We start from the raw sequence: 12016 nt of genomic DNA on the forward strand, positions 1-12016 counted from the left end.
CATTAACAACTCCAGGCAGTGAGATTGTTTCACTTACACAGCGTCAGTTTCCAAACTGAGCAAGGACCTAATATTATATATGAAAATGACATAAACACATAGTCCCATGGGAGGCAACATGAAGCTAAAAGCTACATCAAGACAATCCTCAGAATTATTAAAATCCAGGAGCTCTGATAGGTTTCAGGTCTATTCATATAGATCATCCTTAAGTACAATATTCTGCATATGCAAAGCATACCTACTCGGAAAACACTATGCCCTTGATGGTATCTTCTCACAACACTGTTTGAATTTAGTTTTGGATTTCAATGTATAGTTATGACAGCATCCCAAATATGTTATTTAGCAAAATATGAAAAGAAAATGTCTTCTTCCGTCTCAATTTTCATGTCTGTTCACTCACACACACACAACATGAAGATTAATTTGACCACTGTAGGATTTTTTAAATAATATACAGAGAACATGGTCTATGATGAGGATCTAGTCTAAAAATTTAAATGATACAGGGTGTAGTGGATTAAAAAGTTGGTGTCAAACACTGATATAAAACTAGTTTGGTAAAATATGGTATTTAAAAAAAATCGAGACAAGTAGACAAGTTGATGCCGATATGAAATTGTATGGAGGTGCTGCTCATCCTTTCCAGGCCTCCTTCCATGCAATGTCAGGCATGTCAATATAGGCACTGCTATCCAATTCTCTGTGGTTGCACTGCTTGATACATTTCAAGTTGTCCTTTTTGAAACTAATTCAAAAACTAATGATATTTTCCAAATTATTGAGACATTTTGTCCTCAACGTATTAATCATGTGGCTTCATGTAGAGCTGTTGGCTGACTTCCTGGTTGACATGGTCAGCAGAACTATCTTACCGGCTTTGTAATTCAGTTGCTCTTGAATCCACACTGCTGACCGTCTTTGGTAAAGGGTTGCACATACAGTCGATTGAAAATATCAATCAATCAATCTAAAATCATCCAGGAAAAACAGAACCCACTCTTTACATAGCCACAGTACAGTTCGTCATGAATGCAAAAAGAAAATCATTCATCTATTAGGTGCCAGTGAAACATCAGTGTCCTTTGATTTTTGTATTTCTGAAATAAATTGTATTTTTCTGCAAAAAGAAACATCGCACTAAGAAAGGGCATAAAAATAATGGAGCAAAAATACAAAAGTCTTACAAGGAAGCACATTTTTTACGATATCACTGAACATGGAATATCACAAATTTGAAAGAAAAAGATTCCTCACAAAGTTGTGATGGAACACGTTAAACATCCAGGAATACCGACATCGTTTTACACTTTGAAAAAAAAAATTTTTTGAAGAGTTTTAAAAAACAAAAAGACGTTGAATCAGGATCCCTCCTTTCACGGTTACTTTCCAGGGAGGGGGGGGATGTCCTTGCTCATGGGGGAAACAGAGGAATTCGCACCTGGGCCACTTTGAAGCAGCTCGGTCAAGTCCAACACGCCCATGGGGGTGTGAGTGGCAGCTTCCGATTTGACTTGGATTCCTGCTTGGACGTGTTTGATTTATTGATTAATCTGGAGATTATTTGAAGCCTTGAAATGTATGATTAATGCGTAAAGCAACTATCATGTCATGTGGAATCCTGAGCCATTTTTTTCAGGTAGTCCAGGTCATGCGTGGGCACCGGCACTGATAAATAATGGTGGCCCAGAGAGGAAAAGAAAAATCTGGCTGTGTTAGAGGGGAAAAAAGAAGATGAGCATTGAACACTGAGATAGACTGACCTGTTTTGGTTTCACGCCTTTCACGAAGGTCAATATGCAGGTTTTATATCACATCCTTAATGTAAAGTTGTTGCAACAAATTTAACCTGGTCGTCATCTGCGCTGTAGGGCCTATTTCCAAGAGAGAGGAAAAAAAAACTTTGCATTCATGCCTGAGATTGTTCTATGCAATTATTCAACTCTCCCATAAATCGGGAGTTTATCTCCTGGGAGTCAGGTTTTGTATTTCGAGGACCGAGTCAATTAAAGCCTCTCAATCCCACTCGCTGAGGGGAAATTCGGATTAAGACTCGGCAGAGGCAGGATGACGGCTGGATATTTGATGCGCCGTGAATTAGTGGGAACGTTTAGCGGTGAACTCGGTTGCAATTAAAGGAGACGTTTTCTCAATGTGAGTCAGCTGCGCGCAGCCGCGTCTCCCTTCCGGCCGGCCCAGGATCGGGACCGAATCGGGGGTTTGAGACGGTGACACTCGCAGATCTATGAAAAAGTCTTGTCGGGGTGTGATCTCGGTGTAGACTGCAGCATTATTAATTTTACTTAAATCAAAGTTGGATCGGGCCACTTAGCTCATTCAATGCAGCATAGGAAAAAGAAAAAGAAAACAGGGAGTACTGAGCAAATAAATCCCTACGATTTTTAAAATCGATCACACTCGTGATTTCTCTGTTGATGAGCATAACAACATTCCCTGCATGTTTCATTTCACGATCTAAACGTCTCAATTAAAATGCTCAATTTAAGAAGAAGTCAATAGGGTCAGTTGCGAGGGATTAGGTACCTTGGGTTGCATTGTGAGAGCTGAAATTTTTAAGTAACATTAGAATGCGAAGATAATAAGCTGACATGATAACAGTTGTAAAAAAAATTAATTGAATACCCCAAACCAATTGATAGGGGAAACCTAGGCAGTGTCTCTCAGCGGTAACAGTTGGACTGAGGCGCACACACCACAAACACACACCGCCCCCGTTATGACAACTAACAGTGCAGGTTAGTGTCACACATAAAGCACAACATTGCACTGATATTCAACAATAGTGTTCTCTAACACAGAAGCAGGAGAAGCTCCCATCAGTCAGCATCACTCGCAAAGGATCCTGGGGTTCCGCCGGCCCGTCTCCTCACCACACGCCTCAGTATCTCTCTAATGCATCCGCAAATAATTAAAAAAAAAAAAAAAATCTAAAACAAAAAGGGGGAGCTGAGGGATGAATTGTCCATGACAATTATTGTTTTCCTCCATGAAACTGTCGCGACACAATAACAAGCGCGACCTGATTTCCCTCCACGCATGGTGGGTGAATTGAATCCCCACGGCTCAGGAGGGCGCCAATCTGCAACGATGGGGGTATTTTGCATTTCAGCCATGGCAGGCAGTGAGGAAATGCTCCCCTTCTATCAGATAGCTCCACATGCAGGTATGACAGGAAGTTATGTGGGGGCCGGTCCGCTCCGCTCGGTCACCGGAGCCCGGCTCAGCCTATCAGGGGTGGCCGACGGCGGCGCGGCGCGGAGCGGAGGGCCTCGGTGGCGCGTACCTGCATCCAGGAGATCAGATTCAAACACATACAGGCGCCATTCGTTTGTTTTTCCACCACGTAGGTTTTTTTAAGAAAAGATGGGATTCTGATCAGACGAGGACGCGCATCATGCACGGATCCTAGTTTTGTCCCAAGTGTTTCCAGAGTGTGTGGGTTTTATCGTCGCCCTGTGACCTCGACATGACAGTCGAGGTTTTAGGAGAAAGAATCACGGCTACCGGCCCAGGGTAGTATTTTCAAAACAAGCCAGAGAGAACAAATAAGAGAGAATGTAAAAATAAAAAAAAAAATAGAAAAAAACTCCACCCTTCTGTCCTCAAGAAAAGCTCCTCCTTAACTTTAAATTTCGGATGAGTGTGACGGGCCTCCGTTTCTCCTTCAACTGTATGTGTTGACAAGTGGCCCTAAAGGTGGCTGTCACATTTGTTTTGATTTTATCCTGGGAGCTTTTCATCCTGCGCTTGACCTGTGCTCATCTTGTGTTCGGGACAAACGTCCTGCAGGTGACAAGCGTACTTAAACCGCGATGAAGGTGGGGTGGGTGGGGGAAGAAGGGGCTGAGGAGAAGGAAGAGGATGGGGAGGATGCGCATGATGAAACTTAAGTGGATGGATGAAGTGATCCTGCAGCCACAAAACAGCAAAACCAGCTGATATAAACCAGATTGATTTGTTCCGGTCGTGGTTTCAAGTCTCCTAAACGAAAGTCCCGCTTATAAACAAATCGCCCGGGTTATAACTGTTATAATAACGAGACCTTACAGTTAAATTGCATTAAAACGCGTTTACCCTCAGCATCGCTGTTAAATGTACCGAACAGAGCATTCCGTAACCTGCGCAAAAAGTAAAAATCATATTGTTGTTCTGATAACTGATCCACTCTTTTTGGTTTCTTAAATTAAAAACACGTGTCCATTGTAAAGTTCAAGTGGAAAACGTTAAAGTAAAATAGCGCCCAAAATGACATTAATGTCTGATACTTTTAATGATTTTCGATCTAAACAATCAAATGAACACAAAAAAAGAGCAAAGGTACATTTTAATAGCAACCGATCTGCCCCCTGGCCTTTTGCGTGCCACTTCATCACTCCAGGACCAAAAATAAAATTAAAATTAAAAAAAAAAAAAATCACAACACACTGCCCGTTTCCGGTCTGATACTTTTATACGTCCAGACCATTAGGAACATTGAAATAATGTCAATTAGAAGCTCGAAAGTGCTGAAATGTCTTACCTTTTATAAACACAGCGAGAATTAAAAAAAAAAGCCGGCAACAGAGACAGTTATTTGAAAAGTCATTAGAACATGCCAAACTTTCAATCACTGCAGAGGTAGGATGCAAAACATGAATGACATAAAAAATAAAAATAAAAACGGTCTCCTCGGACCGCTGGTTCCCACGGTGGGCTCCTGGGAGCCTTCAGAGGTCCTTAAAGGTCTCCCCGGCAGAGAGGAATACTTTTTTACTGTGTCGCTCCACGGTAGGTTAACATACTGCTGTTTATTTTATTTTTATTTTTTTAAAGACGGAGGTCCAGTCTCTCCAGTCATCTACAAATTTACAACCTATAGCATAAAAAAAACCCTCTTTTTCCTCGGAACAAACACAAAAAAACGGAGAGGGTTGCGTTGGAGAGTTAGTTGGGGATGCCGTGGGGAGTCCGTCACCCGTGGCCGGCCAGCAGATCCTCTCCCTCTTGTTAGTTTGAGTTCCCGGGGGTGTTGGGGGTGTCTTGGGTGGATTGGGGGCTATGGAGGTTTAAAAAAGTAAAAAGAATAAATACAGTCACCGGGTTGTCACTGGTTCCCCGCGCACGCGGAGAGCGTCCACGCGGGGAGGCAGTAGGCGTACGGGTAGTAGTAGGAGGGCTGCAGGGAGAGCAGCGGGGGGCGCAGCACCTCCCCCGGGCTGTACTGTCTCTGGTCGTCCCGCACCAACACCTTCACCGCCACCTTCTTGGCCGCCGGAGTCGATGCCATCAGGTCGGCGGCCATCTGACGGCGTTTCGTCTTGTATCGACGGTTCTGGAACCAGATCTTGACTTGAGTCTCTGTGAGCTTCAGGGAGGCCGCCAGGTCGGCCCGCTCTGGGCCGGACAGGTACCGCTGGTGGTTGAAGCGGCGCTCCAGCTCGAAGACCTGTGCGTGGGAGAAGGCGGCCCTGGAGCGCTTCTTCCTCTGTTTGGGCTGATCCGGGCTTTTCCCGTCCACGGTGCCGGAGTCTGCAAGTGGGGAGGGGGGGGGGGGGCGCAACGGGGCCACGCAAGTCAATCCACAATCCTCGGTGTGTTTGTTTGTTTGTGTCTCACACTAAGAATCACGTCTGTTGATCGCAGGCAACGCTTGACGTGTGTTTTTTACGATATTGTCGACTGGATCGCAAGCAGAATGGGAAAATAATGAATAAATTCACTGTATCTTCTATTTTAGAAGGGCTGTGACACCGCCGTAATCGTCACTATCCTCCGGGTGAAAAGGAAGCTTTCACAGTATCTCACCACTCATTTGTGACCCGGATTAACACACATTTTATCTATATCTATCAATGTATCTATCTCTCTCTCTCTATATATATATACAAAAAAAATAAAATTGTATATATAAAATATATATAATTTATGAAATGTGTATATACGTTTTTTAAGTGTAATTTTCTTTCAAATATTCACACAGTCAGAGCCACGCTGGCTTACGGCTCCAAACAGAAGCGAAGAGATCGAGGATAACGTTTGAAATCTACAGAAATCGGTTGTTAATTTTCGTGCGCAAACCGGGCCAGCTGGTGCGTAAAAGCCAAGGAGCAGAAAGATCTTGATTGTTTTTAAAAAGTAAATTAGGTTCATAAAAATCGGCGAGATAATAAGTTAGAAAACAGTATCGGATTTGTCTAAGGTTTCCTTCTTATTTTTAATTTAAGACTTCATTTCAAGTCGGCCGGACGCTTTATCCGCTCCGCGTACCTGTGGCGTTGTTCGGTTCGCTGTCACTCTTGGCGTTTTCCACGGCGGCGGACTCCTGGTCGGTCTCCTCCTGCAGGCTCTCCTCCGGCGCATCCGAGCCGGGGTCCCCGTCCTTCTCCAGCTTGCAGGCCACCGGTGTTTTCCCGTCGTTGTCCTCGCTTAGTCCCGAGTCCGAGTCGTAGCTCTTCCGATCAGCCGGCTCGCAAGTCCCGCCGCCCCCCCTCGACCCGCCGGTCATCTCCCCGAATATTTTCCAGCACGCCGTCTTGGATAAACACACGTCCAGATCTGGCAAGTGTCTGCCGTCGTCCTTTTTGTTCAGGATGGCTTGGATCGAGAAAGGCATCAGTGAATTGCCCCGAACGGCCATTTTTTTCAAAAGGGGGGGATGGGGGGGCGGGGGTGGGGTGAGGGGTTTCGGGGGGGGGGGGTGTAAGCGACGTTTGCTCGGTTTGCAAGTGGCGCAATTAAACAAGGAAGAGGGGGGCGGCGGGGAGCCGGGAGTCAGTACAACCGCATTTTACGCTTCTCCGTCCGTGGAGCGGGTTTGCTGTTCCCGCCGGTCGTTGGTTTCCGGTCGCATTCCCGCAGGAAAAGCCGTGGAAGGTCTCTGCTACGTCCACAGGCGCGATGCTGCTCCTCCGCATAGCTCTGCCATCAGCCCGGCGCGCTGCGAGGCTCCGGCCCTTTTCACCCAGCTCTTTTTTCACCATCCACCCTCACCTGTGACTGACAGGCGCTCCGAGCCGCCCGCCCATTGGTCGAAAGGGGAGGAAAATCATTTCCGGATTGGCAACTGTAAATGACGTCATGACGCCTTCAGCTGGAAGGGGAAAGGCGAAGGCTTGAAAGAAACGTGTGGTCGGAGCTTTTTTTTTTTTTTTTTTTTTTTTTTTTTCATAGGAGACTAAACTGCAACCACACGTATTTACTTCACCCACAAACATCCTACAGTTCCCGTGCGAAAATAACTCGATCGCTGTTGTGTTTAATCAATATCAGGGGATCATTAATCTACACATGGGTGTCAGAAAATAAAGCGAGATGACACGTCCGAATAAGTCAAACATCTAAACAGCGTGGACAAACACGCACCGATCGGTTGAAACTCCCATTTCCGACCGGGTGTCCTGAACGCATCATTCGGACAGCGTGTTTGTAGGATGTCACCGTGTTTGGAATTTTTAACCCGTGAACGTCTGAACAGATTTTACGCGTGTTTGCGCGTAACGCCTTCACACCGATATTTGTTTGTGTCTCCTGTTCCCCAGGTGACGAGCTGGGTTCTTCACCTGCACCAGCGAGGTTCCCTCACAAATCTGAACTTTTTCTTCTCGATTTATCTTTGTTGTTTTGTTGTTTTTTTTTCTTCTCATCCCCAGCGATCTTCCTCATTCAGGCCAGGTAGGCCTCCGCTGCTGCGCAGTGGATTTACTCATATTATCTTTTCTACTAAAAAAGATTGATCGAAGATTTAAATGAAACGCATCATTAAAATAGAAGAAACAATCGCCATTTAATGAGTTTATATTTGTTTTGTGTTCCTCATGTTTTTTGTCGTGTGTATGTTTCTTTATTTGCGTGTGGTTTCTCCTAATTGAAACAGTCGTTAATATTGAATTTATAGAGCCTTGAAAAAAATGTTCTCGTTTTAAAGGATGGCGTCTCCATCTTGCAATATAGTGGATTTGTTTTAAATCTAATCGTGATTTCCACGCGTGGGGGTGGAGGGGGGGTGTCATCCAGGTGACTGTCACAATGGAAGGGTAGACAGCAGGCTTTAGACGGAGACCGTCTAACTGGCTTCAAGGATTCCCAGTAACCTTCACTCAGCCACCTGGAGAAACTGCAGAGCAAGATATTTCATTGACAAAAGCAACGAAAATTATTTTACTCTATTTTTGTGCAAATATACAAATGTATATTTCTCAGACTTTTAAGAGGAATTAACTGTCGACCCCTTGTCCGGATAAAAAAAAAGTCTGAGTTTATCTTTCCACTTCATCATGGGGGTTCATTTACATTTTTTTCCCTGTTTAGAATTTGATTTTCGACATCAACGCATCTGATTAATTTATCTGTATCTATTCAATTCAAAAACATTTTCAGTCTTAAATGTCAAGAAAGTCATGCATTCATGCCCTCTCATGTTTGGGTTCTGTGCAAATTAAAGGGGTCAAATGGTGCATGCAGTAACTATAAATGGGTTATAAAAACCCGTGGCGGATAAATCGGGAAAAAGGTCATTGATGCTTTTATTCATACATTCAAAAACAGTGATTCTGACAGTGGGGCATTGTGAAATATCCCCTCGTTGCTCTGCTAAAATTACTTTTCGCAAGGGAAACATTGCTCCTTCTTCTATTTTTCTATCTTGAAAAAAATAAATGGTGAAATGGCAGAGAGCAGGTGTTTATCCTTTTTTTTCAATTTTATTTCATTTTACCTGTTTCTGGGCAATTCAACGTTTGCGCGCAATCCCTTGCATTTATTCACCGAGAGATTTTATTTTAGTTTTTCATCGAAAATTTCGTCATTAGTTTTAACTACTTTGTTTGAAAAAAAATCAGGGGAAATAGATAATAATTCAGCAACCTGACTACAGCCGAAATTCTCCCTCTTGTATTTTTCTACAGCAAAACGACGCAACATTGAACCAGGAGTATAAAGAATATGAGTCCAGTGATGTCGAATACTAGTTAAAGAGGGGATCATTTTGACAATAATATTGACAATAAATCGAACTATAATATCGATCCAGTACATTTGAGCGGAGGATCTGTCTGCGCTGCTGTCAAACCCCTTGCCTGCATTTATTATACCATCTAGTGGTCGTCGGACGGACCTGTCCGTCCGGACTCCCCGACACCTCCGGGGTCAACGGGGGGAGCTCGGCCTCCCCCTCCGACAACCGTAACACGATATTTCAACCACATATTCATTTCAAATAGATGCTATAATATTCCGGGGGGGGGGGGGGGGTTGTAAAAAAAAAAAAAAAAACAACAACAACAAAGCAAACAAAGCTGAGGTGTGTGTGTGATCCGAGGATCACCTGCTGCTGCAGTGTGTCATCAAACCAATCCGGTGAAATGACCGGGACTGGATTATAATCTGGGGGTTTAAATTCTGTTTTACCACAGTAAATAAAGCTGGAAAAGAGATTGGTGTTTCGTCCAAAAATAATAAAAAAAAAAAAGGAGATGAAGACGAATAAAGGAGGAAGAAACCACATCCACGTCTGGATATTCTCACACTCTCCTCTTGTTGACTTCCGTGGCATCCCGTTCCTTTCCCGGGAGCCGTGGATGAACGGAGGCAGACACAACCGCCTGCCAGGTTTCCAACACGGTGCATCAGCGTGGGTCCGCCGGCGCAGCCCCACGCGTGTCTGGGACCTGGCGGGGAGGAGAGCAGGATGCGGCCCGTGGTAAATCATTCACAAAATGACAGGAGTGCTGTAACGACACACACACACACACACACACACACACACACACACACACACACACACACACACACACACACACACGCATAGCATAGTGTGATGGAGAAACCGGGAAGATGCGATGATGAATGATTTCGAAAAAAAAAACCTGAAGGGATGAATGAACCTTTTAGAAGAAGTTTATTACCCCCTCTTTCTCTCCCTATTTCCCCTTTCGTGATATTTAAATCAAAACCAAATAAGATTATATTACAGTTATTATATGTACAGCCCCACACACCCTTAACAGAGATATTTGTTCCGCAGCTTCAGGATACATCATTGTGATTGTCTTTGGTAGTAAAAAATAGGCAATAATGATCAGTACGCTTAAATGAATGATTGGCTATTTTCTGTCAATGTTAGAATTAAAAATGACAAGAATAAAAAACAAACGGATCGAAAAAAGATGGTTGTTGGGAGTAAATGGACACTGATTGGAAAAAAGGCAGCTATCGGTTCATCGGGTTCATCTTGTTTAGCTCAATAATTTGGATATTTTTGGAGAAAATAAAGAGGAGGAAAACTACATTTCGGTGTTAGTTGTCATTTCAAACGTTGCATCCAATTAAAACAAAACGCAGATATTTTGAATTCGTTTAACTGAAGCATACTGACAAACTTACGGGAATATAACATGAATGGCAAATTAATCAAAGGATCGATAGATTCTAATCATCTGTTTGAAATAACGGGTCAAAATTAAGTCTTAGCGTTATCAGTGAATAAACCCCGTCAACATTAATCTGACATTGATTTGCTCATTTGAAGACAGGAGGGCTCCATCTGCCGGCGACACGCACGATTGCATGTCGGTCAGGTATAATGACCATGCCGGGAAATGTTGGGGGGGGTCTTATTTTTTTATTTTCTTTTTTTTTCCCTGACATTACTGACGTGATGCATGGATACCCCCGGGCTCCCTCTGATCACACGCTCCCCTCTTGTGCGGGGGAAAATGCCCGACATCCGAGTGTTTGTGTGTGTGTGTGTGTGTGTGTGCAGGGTCACACACATGGATGTCGGGGATGGTGTGTGCGTGTGTGTGTGTGTGTGTGTGCAGAGCGCAGCTTTCTGCACGAACCTCCTCAAGATTAAACGACAAATGCGGCCTGATGCAGCCGCACGCCGGTCTCCATGGTAACACCTTTGTTTACCTCCCCTTCTCTGCAGGGTGTGACAAGTTTTGATTTGGATTTTCCAGAATGCGCAGGAGACTGCGCTCCCCTCTGAACCCCCCCACCCTCCCTCCCTCCATCCCCCCGGTTGTGAAATTGCGTTCAGATGCAGCAGTAGATGAGAGGAGGGCACTGCCAAGAGTCATTTGCCATAAACGCTCCCAAAATGTTCCCCATATTTCTCACCAAATATCGGCTCCACCGTGATAGAGCCCCTAATCAGCCTCAACACTGGAAAAGTGGAGGGGGTGGGGATCCAGGCTTAAAGCGTGCTTTTAGTCATCACTGTGAGCCCCCTCCAAATCATTTTTACTTCCCAGAAGAAGAATTATCCTCGCATGCGATGGAGCATTAAATGGAAGAGCCCCTGGGACTGAACACTTAATGCAGTAAATGGAACCAAGAGTTGTTCCGGGTTCCTCCGTCTCCGGGAGGCTTTTCAAAACATCCCGGCCCGCGGCTGCATTACCCGGGGACGCGCGGGTTGGAGGCCCGGGGAGGGGAGGGAGGGGAGGTGGGTCCTGGGTGCCCGCCGTTACAGTCCAATTAATATGTGTGGATGATAAAGACGTGATTTATAGTCTATTTTTCAAATGCTTGGCACTTAAAAAAAAAAAAAAAAAAGAATAGCACGCAGAGGATCACGCAAGGAGCTCAGGCTCGTCGCAGGGTCTTCAGGGGCCCCCCTGCACCCCACTTTTTTTTTTTTTTTTTCTATTCTAACTCCACTCACGCCTAAATAGAGACGTCCTTCAAAAACCTAAAGATGTAAAACAGCCCGTGTCACGACTTGATGGAGTTGTGAAAACTTCAAGGGCCATTTAGAAATTCTTTAGATATTATGGGCCTCTTTTCCCTTTTTTGTGCCGACAGTGAAGTGGACGTTTGCTCGTCTGCCTCTGGAATACAAGCCTCAATCTGTCTCTCTGACTCGCTCAGGGAAATCCTGTCAGTATTTTTCCTCTTCTAAACAGAGGCCACGAGTATTATGTTGAATTCTCAGTACATAACGTGAAAAATATGAAACATCATTACATATATATATATGTATATGCATATATGCAGCTGCAAGGTTTGTAAA

General features: G+C 44.4%; 1 protein-coding gene across 1 annotated transcript; it reads right to left on the bottom strand.

The window, feature by feature from the left end:
- Positions 1-4286: 4286 nt before the first annotated feature.
- Positions 4287-6640, bottom strand: nkx3-2 (NK3 homeobox 2). The gene is made up of 2 exons (XM_086158479.1): positions 6271-6640; positions 4287-5532 (listed from the first exon to the last, which is right to left on the bottom strand). Exons 1-2 carry the CDS (start codon positions 6638-6640, stop codon positions 5108-5110), a joined length of 795 nt encoding a protein of 264 aa, XP_086014605.1. The 3' UTR covers positions 4287-5107.
- Positions 6641-12016: the final 5376 nt, after the last annotated feature.

Source organism: Fistularia commersonii, chromosome 13 (genome assembly GCF_037954325.1).
Source record: "Fistularia commersonii isolate RoL2024-O1a breed Wild chromosome 13, RoL_Fcom_v1.0, whole genome shotgun sequence".
Lineage (NCBI taxonomy): Eukaryota > Metazoa > Chordata > Actinopteri > Syngnathiformes > Fistulariidae > Fistularia > Fistularia commersonii.